At 33.0% G+C, this 21,085-nt stretch overlaps 2 protein-coding genes across 4 annotated transcripts; both read left to right on the forward strand.

Moving 5' to 3' along the window:
- LOC118028663 (nudix hydrolase 2) lies at positions 1 to 3,874 on the forward strand. The gene is made up of 8 exons (XM_035032349.2): positions 1 to 274; positions 398 to 463; positions 610 to 747; positions 1,793 to 1,870; positions 1,966 to 2,016; positions 2,157 to 2,191; positions 2,457 to 2,565; positions 3,399 to 3,874. The coding sequence occupies exons 1-8, from the start codon at positions 92 to 94 to the stop codon at positions 3,594 to 3,596; spliced, it is 858 nt and encodes a 285-aa protein (XP_034888240.1). The 5' UTR covers positions 1 to 91; the 3' UTR covers positions 3,597 to 3,874.
- A 2,814-nt stretch (positions 3,875 to 6,688) lies between these two features.
- On the forward strand, positions 6,689 to 19,640 carry LOC118028650 (cleavage stimulation factor subunit 77). 3 transcript variants are annotated; one of them, XM_035032334.2, is made up of 23 exons: positions 6,695 to 6,931; positions 6,996 to 7,076; positions 7,178 to 7,240; positions 7,452 to 7,561; positions 7,672 to 7,772; positions 8,289 to 8,350; positions 8,445 to 8,585; positions 8,717 to 8,845; positions 9,474 to 9,520; positions 10,800 to 10,863; positions 12,406 to 12,526; positions 12,714 to 12,772; positions 12,855 to 12,923; positions 13,798 to 13,938; positions 14,097 to 14,161; positions 14,848 to 14,944; positions 15,295 to 15,354; positions 16,416 to 16,568; positions 17,273 to 17,339; positions 17,424 to 17,525; positions 18,035 to 18,193; positions 18,672 to 18,884; positions 19,243 to 19,640. In XM_035032334.2, exons 1-23 carry the CDS (start codon positions 6,893 to 6,895, stop codon positions 19,404 to 19,406), a joined length of 2,307 nt encoding a protein of 768 aa, XP_034888225.1. In that variant the 5' UTR covers positions 6,695 to 6,892; the 3' UTR covers positions 19,407 to 19,640. The 3 variants fall into 3 exon arrangements, 2 of the variants coding, with proteins under 2 accessions (XP_034888225.1, XP_073264183.1); XR_004684078.2 differs by lacking the exon at positions 19,243 to 19,640 and having other exon boundaries at positions 6,689 to 6,931; positions 17,424 to 17,497; positions 18,672 to 18,810; XM_073408082.1 differs by lacking the exon at positions 7,452 to 7,561.
- Positions 19,641 to 21,085: the final 1,445 nt, after the last annotated feature.

The raw sequence follows: 21,085 nt of genomic DNA on the forward strand, positions 1-21,085 counted from the left end.
TCCTTCAAGTTGCTAGCTACCGCATCATCATCCTGGCAAGTGGCAACGTCCTTAGCTTTTTCAATCTCAGCAGGCTCCGTTGGCAAAATTTATGGCATTCTCATCTACGAGCTCATTGCCAGTCATGAAGCAGACAAAACCAGATGCTGAAAGGACATTACTAAATGCTGTTGAAGATAGATATGGAGGAGTTAAGGTAGATGTGGAGGATTCCATGGACTGTAATGTTTATGTTTCTCTGCTTAGAGATTCGATAACACAGTGGAGGAAGCAGGTAAATCAATCTGAGGACCTCTCAGAAAAGTGGCCCGGACCATGATTGTACTATTACAAAACAAAAGTTCTTGATTATTAGCAGCATCATTAATTCTTTTTTTCTTATATATTTTTTCTTTAGGGCAAAAAGGGTGTCTGGATCAAGTTACCTATTCACCTTGCTAATCTTGTTGAACCTACAGTTAAGGTAATTAAACACAAACTGGCAGTTTGTGCCCTCAAAAGCCACGCGTAGAATCAATGTCTCTAACTATAAATAACTGGAATAGGTTCATTTTCTAGATTTTCTATATACGTGGGAATGATATAGCTTCGGACTACTAAAATGCGCAGGAAGGATTTAGGTACCACCACGCAGAGTCAGATTACTTGATGTTAGTCTATTGGATTCCTGAGACTCCTGACACGCTTCCTGCAAATGCCTCCCATACTGTTGGTATTGGTGCCTTCGTCGTAAATGATAACAGAGAGGTAATTTTTCCATAATTCAACCTTTTTTTCTCCGGCCGTCAGGTAGTGCTGTGGCGGCGGTCCGGGGAGGAAAATCCCTGTTTGAATTTCTTTATCTTATGGCAAACATAAACTTTCTGGTCAGTTACTAGCTATAAGAATATTCAATCCTGAGATATACTAGAAAGATCAATAAGGAGCTTTTCATTTTAATAAAAGCAATATTTGCATGGACTATTTATTGAGTTGGTGGGGGTCCCGTAGAACCACATTAGTTGAATACCACTACTTAATTGTTGTGTTATTTGCAATAATTATTTGTTGAAATTAATAAACTTTACATGTAATGATTTAATTTAAAATATATAGTAGGCAACAAGTCATAGGTGCAATTTTAGTAGTTTAATTATTATTGTTATATAATCAATTGTTTAGTGATTTCCCCATAGTAGTTTAAAATATTTTTTAAAATATAATTTATTTTATTTTCTCGATGTGTATTGAATTTAAACTATCAGTTTTTTTTAAAAAAAAATATTATTGTATAACTTGATTTCATAATTTTATCTATAAAAAATAATTAATTAAAACTTATAAGGATCAAAAAAGTAAATAATTCAACTTCCATGCTATTATAAATTTTTTAAATGGTTTTCTCTTTTTTTTAATTTGGTATTAATATTATAATTTTGAACTTTTTTATCTTCATATATATATATCAACTTCAAGATTGCCTCTTAATCATTTTGATCCTAGACAGTTATTTTTGCAGACAAAGTATATTAATCCTTCCACTGATATATTAAAACATGCAGCAAAGAGTTTTTGGATAGTTAGTACATGGACAATATCACAAATCTTACTGAAATGGGAAAATTTTCCATATCAAATTAAGATGGAACTCAAGCGAGTTTGAAAAATAAGAAGTTATGAGAAAGATGGGTGCTACGTGGTTTTTCTCCGTGTGTGTGCGTGTACACGCTGCAATATGAGCTGAAATTGCTGGGTAACACGCTAGCTTTGATTTCCCCATGAGAGGTAAAACGATGATTCCACTTGGCTGCAGGTACTTGTAGTTCAGGAGAAGAACGGGGCATTCAAAGGAAAAGATGTATGGAAGTTCCCTACGGGCGTCGCTAATCAAGTGAGTATCGTAGGGTCAGCAGAGCTGCATGTGTTCATATTTGGTGAATGTTTTTTCCGCATGCACTGTTGAATACTAAAGTTTCACGTTCACAGGGCGAGGATATTTGTAAAGCTGCAATTCGAGAGGTGAAGGAAGAGACTGATGTGAGTTCAATTTCATTGTTTTAGGCAATATATATATATATATATATATATATATATATATATATATCCTTCATTAGTTTTATGTCTTGATGCCTTCCAGCAAGTTTAATAATAATAAATCTGGCTTTGTTTTGGTTCAGATTGACACAGAATTTGTGGAAATTTTAGCATTCAGGTTAGAAGTTTTCCTTCTCCTTAAAGAAACATGAGACGAAAATTTCTTTGTAATCTGATATATATATATATATATATATATATATATATATATATATATAAGGACAGTATATTAAGACTTTGAAAAAAAAAAATCACCTATCTATGAGTATCATATAAAAAATATTTGCTATTAGGATGAATATCTTGGATTATTATATATTTTCAATTTAATCTTTACGTGACATTCCTTTTTTATTAATTGATTTATCTTTTTTCATACGTAGCCAAACCCACCAGACATTTTATGGGAAATCGGATTTATTTTTCGTTTGCATGCTACGACCACTGTCCTCTGACATCAACAAACAAGCTTCAGAGATTGAGGCAGCTCAGGTACCTCTTTAACTTTCAAGATTGCAGCTGACGTTTTTTTTTTATCCTTGTGTCCGCATTTAGGATTATTGTCTATATGCCTTTTTTTTCCCTTAAATTAAATTATCAGGTTAGGTTTTATGAAGAAAATATTTAAAAGTATGTGATTTAAAGTAATATTTTTAAGGAATTTAAGGGAATTGCTTATATAAATTGATGACTATGGTGAATTCATCAAGAGTATTTTTTATTAGAAATATATAATTTTATTCTATATGTGAGAAGCAAACGTACGTAGAGCTCCTGTTATAATTAGAATTGTGACTTTCCTTGATTTATTATGGATATAGTAAATTTAATATAGTCACTTGAACTTTGGTGAAGGTGTATAAGTTGAACTCCTGATTAGTATGATAGGATAGTAAACATTTAAAATTTATCAATAACATAGCACTAAGTGTTTTATGAAAATTTTAAAATGTTTTTATTAAAATTAATTTTAATTTTAATTTTAAATTGTTTTGATATATTAATTTTAAAATTAATTTTTTAAAAATTATATTTTCATGCAAAAAATATTTTAAAAATCAATCGTTACCATACTCACAAAATCTATTTAACAATATCTATTTAAAAGTTTAAGGGAATGTAGTAGTTAATTAAAATTTCTTGAAAATGCATGCTTTTATATATAATTGTGAATGTCACACACACATGCTAGCTAGTAAATAAAAAAAATAATAATTTTTTTTGACAAAATCAAATAGTCCTCCATGTTTCTGCACATTGTTTATCTGGCTCCCAATTGCTACTCGTAATAATTTTATTTTTTTTTTTTTTTTTTTGTAACTCAGTGGATGCCAATTGAGGAGTACATTGCCCAGCCTTTCAATCAGAAACGTGAGTCGTTCAAAAATATTGCTAATATATGCTTGAGGAAGTCGAGGAGAAACTACACGGGATTTTCCGCAGTGGCCATGGCGTCATCGTCTGGTAAAAAGTCCTATTCCTACTTCAACAAACTTCAGCTTGAGAACGAAAACACGAATTAGGGGTTGAAAGGTTCCGTCATGCCGAGCAAGCAAAGCCCTTCAGCCCTGCACGCAAAATACTCCACAAGCTTAAATGTATTCGGATGTCAACTATATAGTTTACTAGGTGGTCCATGCTATGCTGAGGGGTTTATTTTTTATTTTTATAAAAAAATATTATAATAAATTTTAAATTTAAGAATATTAGGTCTAGTTAAATATCGCACCCAAGAGTATTGAGTCTGGCTGTAACGTCAAACCTAACAATAATATTTATAATATTAATAATAATATTTTAACTTCTTTGTCAAAAAAAAAAATTAATCCTTCAAAAAAAATTATTGTTTTTCTTCTATAGTAATAATAGTTTTTTTAAAATTTATTAATGATAATAATAATAATAATAATAATAATAATAATAATAATAATAATTTTTAATTTTACATTTTAAATCAAATCTATGCTTGTTTTTCAATATCGTTAATATTTTTTTCCAAATTTATTAATTATTTTATTAATAATAATAATAATAATAATAATTGATTTTACTCTTTAAATCAATTCTATGTTTTTTTTATACAGTAATAATATTTATTACAAATTTAATAATACTAGTACATATTCACCAACCATGGATATTGATGGGTCATGGTAGGGGCAGGACCCAACGTTGATAGGTTCTGCTAGGGATAGGACCCACAATGATGGGTGATGCTCGCAATAGGAGCCAAGGTTGATGGGTCCACCCTTGACAAGACCTAAGGTTGATAGGTCCAGCGGCAACTAGACCGAAAGCTATTTTTGGTCCTTTTGAGGGCAAGATGCAACTCGAATGGGTCCTGTCGTGAAGGACTCAACTTAATATATTTTCACTGGGTATGGCTGTATAATCAGACTCCATCTCAATATATTTAAAAACAAAATTATAAAAAACATCAAAAAATTTAAAGTAAAGAAAACAATAAAAAAATTTCAAATTTTTTTCAAACGCAAAACCAAACATGTTTTAATAAGAAAATTCAACTCGATCTAAAATGAAAAAAAAAAAATTATCATCACTCAACTTTTGTATAATATAAAAAAAAATCATATTAATTTATTTTCTCTTTACAGTATGGGAAAAAATCAATAAGAGAAAAAAAAATTCAAGAGGGAAAAAATTAAAATTAAAATTATCTTAAAATATTTTTAAAATAAAATATTGAGATAATATTTTTTATTTTTTAAAATCTATTTTTTATATAATCACATCAAAAAAATTATAAAAAACATTTTAATATGAATGAAGAAAAAAAATATTAATTTGAAGTAAATAAATTAATAATAATAATAATAATTTATTTTACCCTTCAAATCAAATCTATGTTTTTTTTGTAGCAATAATATTTGTTTTTATTTTAATAATATTTATAATATTAATAATAATATTTTAACTTGTCTGCTCAAGTTCTTATATTTTCCAATCTTTTAAAAAAAATTAAGTTTTTTTTTTCTGTGGTGGTAGTATTTTTTTTAAAAAAAAAATATTTAATGATGACAATAATAATAACAACAATAGTATCCTAGCTTGAAGTCGAGCACCAACGCATGGATCTACAGACTTGCTTGTCATATATTCAGCAAAGCGTGCGTGTTTACCTAGCGCCTAGGGCATGACAACCCCAATGCCAAGTATTCGTAGCTTGGTGCTATTGCTAGGCATGCTGGCTGAGCTTGGCGCCAAGTGTTTGTTGCCGAGCTGTTGCAAGGCTCGCGGGTCTAGCCCGAGCATCCTGGCTTGAAGCCGAGCGCCAGATGTTTGCAATCTAGGTTGTGTAGCCCCACCAAAATCCAAATTGACAATTTTCTCGCTGATTAAAATGACAATCCCATTCTTTGTAGTTTTTGCAACTCTTTGTGATAAGGACAACTCTGTCATTATGCCTTTCCCAACTCACAGTGCTTTTTGCAAAGAGCAAGTACAAACAATGTAATTCATAGTGAAAGCACTTTTATTCTACAAGAACTCATGTTACAACAACGAACAATATAATTTACAATGAAAGCACTTAAAGTCTACAGTAACTCACTCTACAGTAAAATACTAATTCCTTTTAATTATAATTAATACACACATGTATGTATGTACATGTGCATGTATGAGTGATTAATTTATTTACAATACAAAAACTATTTCTCTTACCAATAAAAAAATTAGTAGAGGCCAATAAAAAGTAAGTTTGTGTACCTTCACTTGATCAGAACACTAATAATGTTTTAATAACAATGTTTTTTGAGATTTTTTTACTTAAAAATATATTAAAATAATTTATTATTATTATTTAAAATTTATTTTTAACATCAATATATTAAAATAATAATAAAAATAAAAGTTTCATAAAATATAAGCTTAACCATAGTCCAGAAGCACTGTATCTCGGGTACAATTCTTACAGTTGCTAGCAAGCAATACACCCAAACTGGTCCCTTATCTTTGTTGTCCCGTCCAAAAAAGTGGTGAATACTGGGTCCAATTCATGCATTACAAGAAAAACACACTTTCCTAAAGTTGACCTGATTGGTCCATCACCGAGCTGTTAAAAATATATCTATTAATTTTTTTTTGGGTATAACTATACTGTTTTAGACCGCGTCCTATATATAGGTTATTTTTTTTAGACAGTTTGTTTTATGTTTTAAAAATGAATTTAAACAAAAAAGAATAAACTATTATTTAATATATTTTTAAATAAAAATTATTTTAAAAAACAATTAATACCATGTTCTCTTAATCACGGAAACTATAGGTATGTTTCATTTGGATTCTTAGAGAATCAAAACATAGATTGTGCAGTGCCACGCGACCGAACATCAACAAGCCTATATTTTTTGTTCTTGGATTATATATTTTTGCTTGCAATTAATTGGGTCGTTGAAGTTTATATATATTTTGGTCCTTCAAGTTTATGTTGATTAGCAGTTTTGTTTTGCTTTATAGAAACATCAATTAAATTCCCAAAACTTTTATTCGATTTCGAAAACTTTGAGAGACCGAAAATTATAACGGGCCCAATCCATCACAACAAAACGCCCATGACCCAACTTAACCCTGGGCTTAAATCTTTTTAAACCGAAACCATAAGGATCAAGGAAAGACGAAAGAGAGGCGATTGCAGTGCTCTGGTGCTCCGACGAATTCTCTCACATGTCTGCATGTATCCTGACCGAGAGAGAAAGAGCACGATTCACTTAAACCCACTCTTGCAGAGAACTCACCTCGGGTCAATTTTCCGGCGAAAATCCGAATCTTTAGTTAAATTATTTCTGAAAAAGTAACAATGGCATCTGTCGATAATGGAGCTCAATCTGAAACAAAGGTAAATTGATTTTTCTGTGCTGCTTTTGTTGATTCTTTTTGAACTGGATTGCTGTTTTTGATAGGATCAAGCAACAACAAGTACTACTGCCGCGACTGATCCATACAATGTCGAAGCTGCAGAAATATTAGCTAGCAGCGCACAGGTTTGCGTTTCAAGGATTTAATTTCTCTTCTGCTAAAGTATATTAATTTGCTTTATCCATCTATTAGTTGATTGTCTGTTGTTTGGTTATTGTACTTGTAGCGTATGCCGATTGCCCAAGCTGCACCGATATATGAGCAAATCCTTTCACTGTTTCCCACTGCTGTGAGTTTTTTTTTCTTCTCAACTTTCTTTTCTTTTGGTCTCTACTTTTATATTTTCGATTTCTTATAACAAGTTCCAAATTGTCCATAGTTTTGAACTTGGCGCTTGAAAGAAGAATTATCATGTGTTTTCTGTTGTAAAATGGGTTTTGGATTTCGTTTTAGAACATATCTTGATGTATGTTTTGAGGTTACTTCACTTTCTGTTTTAGTCAAAATTTTGGAAACAATATGCGGAGGCACATATGGCTGTGAATAATGATGATGCTATAAAACAGATATTTAGCCGGTGTTTATTGAATTGTCTTCATGTTCCTCTTTGGTACGTGTTTCTCTTTTATTCTCATATCTCTCTTTTGTAGAACATCTTCACTTTATTTTACATGGAACTCAGTGGAGTATGGACTTGAAAATCTTTTTGTCATTTTGTAGGCGATGCTACATTCGATTTATCAAAAAGGTCAATGAGAAGAAGGGTGCAGACGGCCAGGATGAAATAAGAAAAGCTTTTGACTTCATGCTTGGTTATGTTGGTGTGCTATCTCCCTCGATTAGTTTACTAGTTCAGCTGATTGTGTTTTTGCCATATTTATATGTACATGCTCATATAAATTTAACCAAAATGCAACAAATTCTGGACATGCTATGCATATAATTTTTAGTGCTTTGAGCTTCAGAGCCATTGTCTCTCCTCTCACTTCCACCATGTTTTGATGCCTGATCATTGACACTCTTGGATTGGCTGTTTTCCTTAAAATAGAACCTTGGGTTATTGGCTGGCCTGGCTTAAATTATAGTGTTTTCAGCTCCACAATTAACTAAAGCAAGTATTGTTGCATGCGCAGTGACTGACTGCCTGTGTAGGGAGCACATGCTATCTGCCTATACAGGCACAATGCAATGATGGTTTTTCAAAACACACAATCAACTAGGTTATTGAATGTACATGTATATGTGGATACACGTTAATGGGTTTGATAAGGGTAGCAAATTGTAATAGTAAATGGGATTGATCTAATGGTGTTCATTTCTGATGCGTGTGTTACCAGGGGCAGACATGGCATCTGGGCCTGTATGGATGGAATACATTACCTTTCTGAAGTCACTACCAGTTTGTTGAATTTCTTATCTATATTTTCCGCCTTTCATTTTCAGATTCAAAGCGATGATTGTTATGAGATGGTCTTATAATGTCTTACATGCAGGCTCAAAATGCACAGGAAGAGTCAATACGGATGACCGCTATACGTAAAACATACCAGAAAGCTATTATCACTCCTACTCATCATGTTGAACAACTCTGGAGAGAATACGAAAATTTTGAAAATTCTGTCAGCCGGCAATTGGTAATGTTTAGCTATGGCTTTCATTTGTGATCTAAGCCATATTCTTGTTAAATGTAAATGAATTTATACCTATTCACACACATGTGTGTGCAGTTTAGATGCTTGCTATCTTATGACATTTTATTAACCAGGCCAAAGGACTGTTATCTGAATATCAACCAAAATATAACAGTGCCAGGGCTGTCTATAGGGAGCAGAAGAAATATGTTGATGAAATTGATTATAATATGCTAGCTGTACCACCAACTGGATCTTTCAAGGTAATTTCCCACTTGCTTTTGGTTTTTCAGTAATTATTGTTCCCCAAATGCATACAGAAGTACTTGGGTTTCCAAATTTTTGTTGTCTAAACATTCAAATGGGTGTCCATATCTAATGTGGCATGTAAATGAGCAAGATCACTAGAAGCCATCAAATTAAGTGTTTTATACTCTGCTTTAATAGTTTTTACTTTTAGCCCTGCCTCTGATCATATCATCTCTGACTTGTCTGCAAGTGTGGGCTATATAAGAATCCGTATGAGAATTGGCCATAAAATCCAAAGATTGATGCATGTCTGCTCCCTGTCTTAAGCACTTTGTTTGGCATCTAACCAGTGTAGGAGTTAGAGGAATGTTTTCTAAACTGGATGAGTTCGGAATCATTTTAAAATTTAGAAAAGTCCTATGCTTGGTTGACTAAAGTAGGAGGCTTGCCACCATATCAGGTTGTTTTGGAAGAAACAACGTATGACTAGAGTTTAACTCTGGGCTGTGACATATGTAATACCTGCTTGTTAGTATGCTTTTATAAAGTTCTTGAACAAACAAATAAATAAAAGTTCTTATCTGCATGCACATCACTTAGTTTTATCTTTTGGGTAATCTGTAATACAAATGCATGTCACAGGAAGAACAACAATGGATGGCTTGGAAGAGATTTTTGACGTTTGAGAAGTAAGAGGCATGACTCTTTTATTTTTTTTACTATAACATGAATGAATCGATGAACTACACATGTAGCATGGAGAAAATTAATGTGTGTCTAAAGTAGATAAAATTACCTATTAGCTTTTGGTCCTCAAATCATCTAATTTTTGAATTAATAGAAGCATGGGCATGCTTGCACTAAAATATCCTATTTTGTTTATGAGACTTGGAAAATAAGTTTTCCTTGCCTCATCTTAATCTGAAAAGCTGGTGTAGGGTTGGAATAGGGAAACAATATAATACAACAATCAAAGTAGTGGGATGGCTAAAACTTGAATAAAGTTGAAGGAATTGGAAAGGATGTTAAGATTTATGGTTTGTTGAAAAATCTCCTAAGTTTGGATTTATTGATAAGAAACAAAAGATTGTAGCCTATTTATACTAATGTAAAGCCCAGTCCCAACTCTTGTAGGAAAAGGATTCACTAGTCTTGGTTGCCAATTTATACAAACTTAATCTGCAAAAAAATATTTTAAAAGATTGCATGCTACTCACATGACTCCTTACTAATTAATTAAATATAATTCCAGAAACAAAATAAATAAGATGAAGCTCGTGTCACAACCTTAACACAAGTATTAGATGATAGGGGCTTTGGCGGGTATGGCCTTCTAATCATCGACAAATCATTGGTGCTAATGTTTTTGAAACCACACTCCAACTGAAAGCCTTAACCTTGGGCGACCCCTTGGTTTTCCAAATATATACATCTAATAGGAAATGCAAAATATTTAGGTCCTAGTGAGATAAGTACAACTGGTTTTGCAGAAGAATCTATAGAACATTCTGAAATCTGAAGTCCATACCCCACTATCAGGTGTGGAGGAAAAAGGAATCAAGAATCTGAAGTGAGGAGATCCAGAATCCATCTCTCATTTGAATTCTTGGAAAAAATAAGGTCCCTAGACATATTACCCCTCTCTCTCCAGAATAGAGAGAAATGGGTATTATGCAAATAAAAGAGAGATTAGCTTAACATAAATCTCATTAACTTACAAGTTTCTTAAGTTTGAAAATTTGATCAACTTCTTATTTCCTTTGTCCATGCCATAAAAGGAATATCCAATGACAATTGGCTTATAGAATGAGGTGATTCATGTTTATGTGAACTTGTTAAGGTTACATGTCGCAGTCATCACCAGTGCATCTTTCATTTTCATTAATTGGATGTTAATATTAAGCTATAAGTTTAGATGAGATTTTGTTTTGAGCATTTTTAATTAATTTCATATATCTGAATTGTCAGAGGAAACCCCCAAAGGATAGACAGCGTGTCCTCCAACAAACGAATTATATTCACCTATGAGCAGGTAATCTGAGATCAGTTACTTGTGTTTCCATTTCTGCTTCCCTCTTTCATTGCCTAGTTCTTTATTCAAGCTAAATTTATTCCATATGCATACTTTATTGGAATTACTTGCATCTTCTCCTTAGTTTTTCGTTAGTTGTCACTTAAATTAATGGGATCTTTGTGCTAACTTTTTTTTGTCATTGTAACCATCTTATTAAAGGTAATATAAAACCTAAACTCAAAAAATAAAAAGGAAAGGAAAAGGGTAATACAAAACTTCTTAGAATATCAGCTATGTAGCATGAGCAAGCAGTACTGAAAAAGGAAAGAAATGAAATGGAAAGGAAAGGAAAAGAGACTAAGGCTCCGTTTGTTTGCAGGAAAGTGAATTTCAGGGAAAGTGAATTCCGGGAAAGTATTTTCCGATGTTTGGTAGTGTTATGGAAAATGAACTGGAAAACAACTTTTCAGTGTTTGGTTGTATTATGGAAAATGAACTGGAAAATAATTTATTAATGAATTAATTTTTTTTTCAAATTTATCTAATATATATAAAATATTTAATCGCCTACAATAAAAAAAAAATGAAATCTAAAATGTATAATAAATATTAGTAAATTTTTTCATGTTAGTAAATTTAACCTAGTCTTTTTAAAAGAATAATAAATATTTTTTAAAAAAATATTTTTTTGTTTGAAAATACATTAAAATAATATATTTTTTAAAAATATATTTTTAATATTAATATATCAAAATTATCCAAATACAGAAAGTTTTTTTTAACTATAATCTAAAAATAAAAATAAAAATAAATTTTTCTTGAACACAATCTCAAATACCCAATAGAAATCCTAGTCGTAGCGTAGCGTGGGTGTAAGGATGGAGGAAAATTTTTGACTTGGGATTGGGCCCACCTCTGGCCACCACTATCTTTATAAAAGGAAAAAAAAGGAAAGTGTTTTCCTTTCTTTAACAGAAGGAAAACACTTTCCTTTGGCAACGTTATAAGTTTTCCATTGACTGTAATTCATTTTCCTTTGACTATTTTTCCTTGTTGTCGCCAAACATAGGAAAAGCAGGAAAGTGAATTCCAGGAATTCACTTTCCTGCAATCAAACACGGCCTAAAACGAATATCTTTACAAAAGAAAGAATGTATGGCTGTGATGCATTCCATTTATCACATATTGCAGTTGGAGCTTAAGAAAGCCTCTGAACAACCATGTTGCTGCAAAGAATCGGATACTACTGGCACCATTTTGGCTTTCCTGTTAGAATGAGATACAGTGATGGCTAATCATTCGAGCATACTGTATGAATTGTTTAGTACTATGTAGCGATGGTTTTTATGTTATCTTTTAGACAGTACAATGTCTTTTCTTTAACTTCCATTCACATTTTGTTTGATCACATTCAAATAATTTGTCTGAATAATCATGCTTGCTACAGAGTTAATGCATATCCTAGATTTAAGGCCATTGACTTTTGTTGGAACATGGTTTTTGGTTCTTTATCCGTACATTTCAACGATGAATTGCTCATTGCACTGTGTTGGTTTCCAGTGTCTGATGTATTTGTATCATTATCAAGATGTATGGTATGACTATGCTACCTGGCATGCAAAAAGTGGCTCTATAGATTCTGCAATCAAAGTGTTTCAGAGGGCTTTGAAGGCACTTCCAGGTTTTCTTTCGTCCTTTACTAAATAAAGTTTTTGAAATTCCAAGTAACCTTCATATTACCATATTCTTTATCATTTATGCTATACTTGGAGTCTAAATAGGCATATAGTTCAATTATTTCCTGTTGTCTGTCTTGGACTTGACTGAAGCATCTCTATCTGTCATGTATTTTTAATTCTTGTAACCAGATTCAGATACACTGAAGTATGCTTATGCTGAGTTGGAGGAATCTCGTGGAGCAATCCAGGTATGAAAATTCTTCTTCTTCTTCTTTCAAGTGGCCCTGTCTTCATCCTTGATGTTTTAAGTATGCTTCTGCTTTCATGCAGCCTGCAAGGAAAATCTATGAAAGCCTCTTGGGAGATGGTGTTAATGCAACAGCACTAGCTCATATACAGGCAAGGAACTCCCAGGCTCTGCTGTTGATTTCTGTCTTTTGAATGTGTTGTGTTTGTCATAGCATCTTGGAGACCTAATGAATATTGATGTACAAACATGAGCATAGGGATAGCATAACTTTTTTGGAAGATTTAAACTTTATATTTTAGATGGTTAGTGGTGTGGATGAATTACTGATGGTGGAGGCTACTTGTAGTGGTTGTGTATAAAGAAATTGTGGCAGTGTTGAATTTTCAAATAAATTTGATTTCTCTATTGATCTACTTATGTTGAAAATCCAGACAATAAGAAAGGGTCCACATAAGCATAAATGAGATAACATGTTGAGGTGCAGTGTAGTGGAAATGACCAACAGGCAGAGTTGTGGCTTTTGATGATGTTAAGAATTGGGTTGTCAGGCAGCTTGCAAATGTGGTTGATGGCACTTCCATCTAGCCAAGTCATGCCTGTCTTTGAGTTCACAGGCAGTGAAGTTAGAGTATTCTGAAATAATAAAGCTCTATTTTCTTTTTGCATCACAAGATTTCCCCATTTACCGGACAAGCATGGGCAAAATTGTAAAACCACATCATGTTATAAAGTTAATTGACTTGTCAAACTGGTGACAGGGAAGGTTCCCATAAGTTTCAAAAAGATTAAGTTCCTTGCATTTTTAGTAAAACTACTGTAAACTTGTTTTTTTTTTTAAAATTTCTTTATTTGGTTGGTTGGTTTGTCTTTTTGCTTGATTTGTGGTTTCAAAAGAAAATTCTGATTCCATGCATATCCTAAACTTATAATTGGGTCATTGTGTTAATAAAATACTTCATGGCTCATGCAGTCATGCTACTCTGAATGATTTATTGATTGTTTTTATGGTGTTTCATGCTGCAGTTTATTCGCTTTCTAAGAAGGAATGAAGGAGTGGAAGCAGCTCGCAAGTACTTCTTAGATGCTCGGAAATCCCCAGACTGCTCTTATCATGTTTATGTTGCTTATGCTTTGATAGCATTTTGTCTGGACAAGGATTCAAAGGTATTTCTCTTGGCAAGAAAGGAAAAGGAAAAATGGAACTTCTCTATGGCAGCTTCATGCTTTTCACACATTGATTGGCAATGAGCAGCATCTGTTAATTTATGCCAACCAAGGAAGATTATCTAAATTGATGATTCTTATGTTGTATATTCTTGCAGATCGCGCACAATATTTTTGAAGCAGGATTGAAACGCTTCATGCATGAACCAGTGTACATTCTGGAGTGAGTTCTTCTGTTCTTTTAATCTGAGTTCTGGCATACATTTGGTAATCCATCAGTGAGTTCTTTATGCACACACAGACCTATGTTGAGACCTGCACGGTAGGTGCAAAATTCATATACAAACCAATCCCCCCCCAATCTCATATATACCCAATTATTTTTTACCTAATCTAGTGAAATTTATAATATGTGGTATGGAAATTCATGGAATCTTGTCCAATGAGAAACAGTTTGCCATTAATGGCAAGAAACTCTTGCTTTCATCATCTTTTGTTTTCATTTACATATAAATTCATCACTGTAGCAATACCATTTTATGCAATAATACTTGTAAGTTTGGACCAGCAATTTTTCTTACTGCTGTCTGCGAATGTTGGCGTGGCTTACCATTGATAAGGATACTTGCTGATGGCCATGGGCGTATTGCTATTGAAACGTTTGCTTCTGAAATTGCTACTTAAGTGGGATACCATACTTGTGACTTTTGATATTTATGGTTGTTACATGGGAAGCAGATCTAGGAAATTGTGTGATCAGCCTGGTGACCTGAACAAAGTTGAATGGTGCATCTTTATGTTCTGTTATGAAAAAAGGCGGAAATACTAGCACTAACATAGATTGTTCATGATTGTTTTATCTGCTAATATGGTTCCTCCAAATGCCAAAATTTCCTTTGAATGTTGCAGATATGCAGATTTCTTGTCCCGTTTGAATGATGAGAGAAACATTCGAGCTTTATTTGAGCGTGCATTAAGCTCGCTACCACCCGAGGAATCTGTTGAGGTTTTCACTCTCATTTTTACAACATTGTATAAGCATAATAGATCATTCTGTCATAGATTAAGCTCTTTCTTTTTTCTCTTTTTGAGGCTGTTATAGAGTGACTTTTTGACCCCGAGTCACATTTAAAAAATTATTTTTCACAAATTAACTTGTATGAACAAGAAGTTAGAGGTATTGTTTGAAAAAAATGCGAACGTTTGTTAGAGGCATGACTTGGATTTTGTTGCCTTTTGACCATTGTTCAAATGTCAAAGCATTCAAAAGTTTTAGTACGATCTTGGCTTGATATTTTTTTTCAAACTGCATTTTAGTACCTTAAATGTATTGTATTCTCATAAATGCTTCTACAGGTCTGGAAACGATATATCCAGTTTGAGCAAACATATGGTGATCTTGCCAGCATGTTGAAGGTAATATTTTGTTTTTGGTTTACATGTTAACAAATGGAACTGTTACTATTAATTCTTCTGACAGTATGTGCCATGATGAATATGGTTTCACAAAATGATCAATGATAAATCAGAACAGCTAACGTCGAGACTTCTTTATGGTCAGAGCTGTTCTTTTTATCTATAATTCCCTAATTATCTAAAAAGAGAAAGATGTCTCTCTGAAACCTTCAAATTATTTGCCCTGCAATATCCTACACACAACATTCCTAATTCCTACCATGCACACGCCATCCAACCTACAAATAATCCCATAATTCCTGACTCTCCCCTCCATCTAGAATTTGTACATCCTCTTCTGCATTTCATATTTTCTCATTCCTTCTATCTCCCCGTTCTTACCAATGGAAGGGTGCCATGAATGTTGACATTTATTCTGCAGGATTCCATGCTCTCATTCAAATAACATTTTTAATCTCTCTTGTAGTTGCTCATTTGATTATAATAATGCGTATGAAATTTCAAACACATACAAAGCATTAATTCACACCAGTGCAACAGAATCCTTCTAGCTTCTCTAGCATAATTTTTTACACCAATGCGCACAAATGCATGTTGCCCAACTAGTTAAATATGGACCAGACAACTCTATGTGAGCTATAATATCTTGATATTTACCCTATGTTGTTGAGAGGCATGATCATTCCTTGTAATCTGAGTTGCCTAGTTGATAGATGAATGTTACTAGAATTCTTCTTGCTCTTTTCTCTTTTTGATGATTTGAGCCATTCCATCCTATTGAGTTTTTTGGTGACAAGAAAATTATTAATGAAGAAGATTCAAAGGGAATTGACATAATGTGGGAGCGATGAGTGTCAGAGCACACCTTTCCACCAAACCACATGGGAATGAGAATCTGAACTCCAAACAACTGCAAATGTAAAATATAACTTGGCTACTCACCAACAATATGATTCTCACTCAAACAATGTGGAATCTTTCTTAGATGTTTTTTCATGCTTCAAAAAATTTGATTTTTCCTTAACAAGCTTTCAGTCCTCACTATTAGTAGATTAGTATAGGTCGAGCAAAGAAGAAAAGAATCTCTTTCGAGGACAGGTGAAGATGGAGCATCAGCATTAGAGAGTTCATTGCAGGATGTTGTGTCACGGTATAGTTTCATGGATCTTTGGCCATGCTCCTCTAAGGATTTGGATCACTTAGCTCGGCAAGAGGTACCAATTGAAAGTTTTTGTTATTTGCTATGCTGAATGTTGCGATGGAAAATGACCATTGCTTGTCCTCTAACATGTTAAATCTGCAGTAGTAGAAGAAAATTTCAGATTGTTTTCTGTTGAAGCTTTCTCAATGTATTAACATTTAAGTTTCCAAATAATAATTGGGAGGGGAGCTTTTGAGGCCTTTAAACAAATCATAACTAGAAAACCCTAAGAAATATTTGAATTCTCAGAGAGCTGGATGTCTGACATTATTCATTATAAATTCCAGCTGATAGGTCCTCTACAAGATTGTCATATACAAATACTGGTCCTGTTCTCATTCAGATAACGAAGAAAGCAACATTGTTAACAGTAATGAAAAGAGGTTTTGTTAAGTAAATGCATGCACTGTTCCTCGGGACCATACATCAAAGTATTATTCCAGAGAACAAAACTGTGTCCATGTTCCTATATCATATCTTACTTTCTGAGGACAACACACATTGCATGCGACTGATATTAAATGATAGGAGAATTACTAACTGTTAAATTATTCTTTTATTTCCTTTTTTTTTGTTTATAGACTATACATGCTTTTTTTATTAGAAAACTGCAATTTAAATTGTGTTGAAACATTATAAACTTTATGCTAGTGCCATCCAAGATACAATTCTCTATGTTTGTATTTCTGGTTCTGAAACTTTTCTTTGATTCTTCAGTGGCTAGCTAAAAATATTAATAAGAAAGCAGAGAAGTCTGCTGTTTCTAATGGACCTGCCAATTTAGGTACTAATTTCATTTGTCTGTTGATATGGTTACTCCTTTCTCTGTCTTTTTCCCCTGGGTTAATTTTGCTTTATATTTATACAGATAAGATTCCTGCTGATCTGGCAAGTAATTCAAATGTATCTGGTAAAGTAATTTATCCAGATACCTCACAAACGGTAATTTATGACCCAAGGCAAAAGCTAGGTACACAACATTTTTTTCATGGTTTGTACTTTTGTGTTGTTTGTTTGTTGCAAGTCAAATATTTATACACTATTGTCAAATCCCAAGGGAGCTCTGGCTCTGTGATGTACAATAAAAAATCTGGAATAGGCATAGAAGTTAACGTTGAACTGCTACAATTGCTTGAACAAAATTTTCCTGCGTCCACAGATTAACAGGACAGCATTGATCATTTTCCTTTTTCCTTTTTCCTACATCTTGTCACCTGGCATCATTTTCTATCAAACTCTCCTCCTGGCTACTCATCTGGCCATGCCATTGATCCGATAAGAACAGTTCAATCATGTATAGAGTTGTTAAATCTGCCAGATAAATGAAATAAGAGATCGAATAGGTTTGAGATGTACAAGCTGATAATAATAAGTGTAAGATGTCACTTTTTAAAATCAAACAACGAGATTTGCATGCATATTTAATCATGTATATTTGACTTTTGATTTTTGCATATACTAAGTGGTGTTCTTATGTAGAGGCTGGAATTCCACCTAGCACAACAGCGTCTGGGTTCAAGGCTGCTTCTAACCCATTGTCGAATCCTATTGGATTGGCACCCAATGTATTTGATGAGGTGCTGAAAGCAACACCACCTGCATTGATATCTTTTTTAGCAAACTTGCCCATAGTGGAAGGTAATTACTCAGACTTTAATACCATATATATCCTAGTAAAAATTTCAATTTCCAAGATTTTGCATTAAAAATTTCAGTTAAAACTGCCTTGCATTCTTGTTGATATGATATGCGAGCAGTTGTGTATATCACCACTGTTTTTTTTATCTTTATGAAACTGCCCCCACGTCAGTTTTGACATGAGGAGAGGTCTTGTAAATTGGGAAATCTGATCCTTCCATATGGGAATAACTAGGATGCTTGTGAGCAAACATTTCTTGCTTATTGTGCTTGGTGGTTGCTCTATACAACGGATTTATAGCTCGAATTTTATGTAGGTTTCAACCTCCAAATTTTATTTGATTGCATGGTACATTTGTGCCGTACAGATTTGTACTTTACATGGTCAATTTGGAGAGTCCAAATCTCCAACCACTGCTGCTGCTGATATCTATTTGCTATACATGGTTATTAATGTTTTTTTCTTGAATGTTTCTAGGTCCTGCACCAAATGTAGATATTGTATTATCAATTTGTTTGCAGAGTGACATACCTGTTGGGAAAGCAGGAAAGTCAGGGACAGCCCAAAATCCAATGCTTTCTGGTCCTGCGACAAGTGATCTTTCTGGTTCAAGCAGATCGCGTCCCGTCCCAAGCGGTTCATCTTTCAAAACACGGGATAGACATTCTGGGAAACGGAAGGACCGAGACAGTACGTTTATGTTTTTTCATTCACACTTCCTCGAAACTACGCTTATCACCATCTCATTCATTTTGGTTACTTACTGTATGTGCCTGCCTGTCACTGTGTCACATGCCCTTAAAGATATACTTCTCGCACTACAAAAATTTTCACAAGTTTTCTCCTTTTCATGTATTGAAGCAAATGAAATTTTACAACTTTATATTTGAATAGCAATTTGGCTTTGACCATTGATTCAGGTGTTGCTTGATATCTATCAGAGTTAAGATTTTAAAAGTCCATCCAAGCTTTGCACCTCCGAATTTAAAAAATCCTGTTTGAACTTCATCATTGCTTTTGTATCTAATAACGGATGCCGTGACTGTAGGGCAAGAAGAAGATGAAACGGCTACCGTCCAAAGCCAACCATTACCTAGAGATGTTTTCAGGATACGGCAGATTCAAAAATCGCGAGCTGCTACCACTTCACAGACGGGGTCAGTATCGTACGGAAGTGCTCTTTCAGGAGATCTGTCTGGTAGTACCGCCTGATCACCATTCGGCATAAATGAATTGTCAGTGCGAGTAGATCTGTTCAGAACATATTTACATAGATGTATTTTGAACTCAATAATTAAGGAGTTCAAATTATAACGGCCCACACGCTACAGGGAAAGTTAGGATTTATAGTCTCCACAAGGTGTTTGGAGCCGTTCTCAAAAAACTTTATTTAATTTTGTGGTGATTTAAAAAAATATATATTTTAAAGAATTTCGATGATTCAAATTCTAGAGTGAAAAATGTATTTTTTTCTGTCAAAATTCTTTCTTTCTATCTATGCAATTCTTCTCTCTCTTTTTTTGACCAAGCCGTGACTTTTTTATTTTTTATCAACATGATTTTTTAAATAAAAGGCTTAAATAAGAGTTTAAATGATTAAAATTTAGGAGAAAAAATGTATTTCTTTAGTCAAAATGTTATGATATGTGAACTAATTTTTAGCAAATTTCTTGATTGTCTTTATGCGATAATATAAAAAAAATAAGAGTAATTAATTTGAGAAAGTAATATAAAAAGTTGATATTGAAAAATATTTTATTTTCATATGTTTTTTTTAATATTGTGAAGGAGTTAAAATAACCTAAGAAATATATTCATAAAAAAAAAAATTAATCTTCTTTTAAAAAAATATGGAATAATTGGATGATTTCGAAAAATTTCATGAAAGAAGGCTAGGCACTATTCATATATATAAAAAACCAGGCTACGATGTCTGGTTTCTTTTAAAAAAATCAAGTAAAACGAATAAGACAAACGTATTTTTTTTTTTAAAAAAAAGAAATGAAAATAACTTTAGATATACAACGTGTCCTCAATTGTATAAATTTTGATTATTGAAGGTGGTTGGAAAATTAGATGGGGTATTTGGATCCAACAATTTTAAATTTCAATTCATTTTTATCTAAAAAGATATAATAGAATTATAAAAACCTTAAGAAATTCAATTACAACAATAAAATACTATCTAATCCGTCTACAAACCAACTCTAATTAATCTAAAGAATAAATGCTAAGCCAAATAAAAAAAATCGAGACTCAATTTACTCTTCTCCTACCTTCTCAAAAGGGCTCCAAAAGAACTCTCCTCATTCACTGTCCCTGCATTAATTTTTCGTGTTTACAATTTTCTTTTCTAAGTTTAAGAATGGTAAAGAAGAGGTTGCAGATCAGGATGCCCTGCGTTATCGATTTTCATTATCATGTTCTATTGCAGTTCACACTAGAGCCCAGCAAATAACTTTTCCTTCACACTACGGATTCGGTCATTTGCCTTCACCATGAAGGCACTGGCGAAAGCGATTAATTCGTCAATATTAAATATTTGATGCCATTTCAAATATTCACTACGAAATAATGACATTATGATGGAGACCTTTTTTTCCTTGATCAGCATTGTTGTTTAGGATTTTATTATTTTTTTTTACCTTTTTTTTCAATCCATACATGACTCGCTTGATGCGTGGGGGATTTGTCTTTGCAACAAGCTGGAGCCACCCGGAAACATCTTTCCGTGCAAGTTCTACGTTTCCATAATTTTATTGCGCTTATAGAAATGCTGAACGGTTGCGATGCAACTTGAATTGAATTTATTGAATAGTGTGATGCATGTCAAAGTATAATAAAAGGACTGCCTGCTGGTAAAAATACCATGGGGATAACGCGTTCACCCT

The sequence above is a fragment of the Populus alba genome, chromosome 3 (genome assembly GCF_005239225.2).
Source record: "Populus alba chromosome 3, ASM523922v2, whole genome shotgun sequence".
Lineage (NCBI taxonomy): Eukaryota > Viridiplantae > Streptophyta > Magnoliopsida > Malpighiales > Salicaceae > Populus > Populus alba.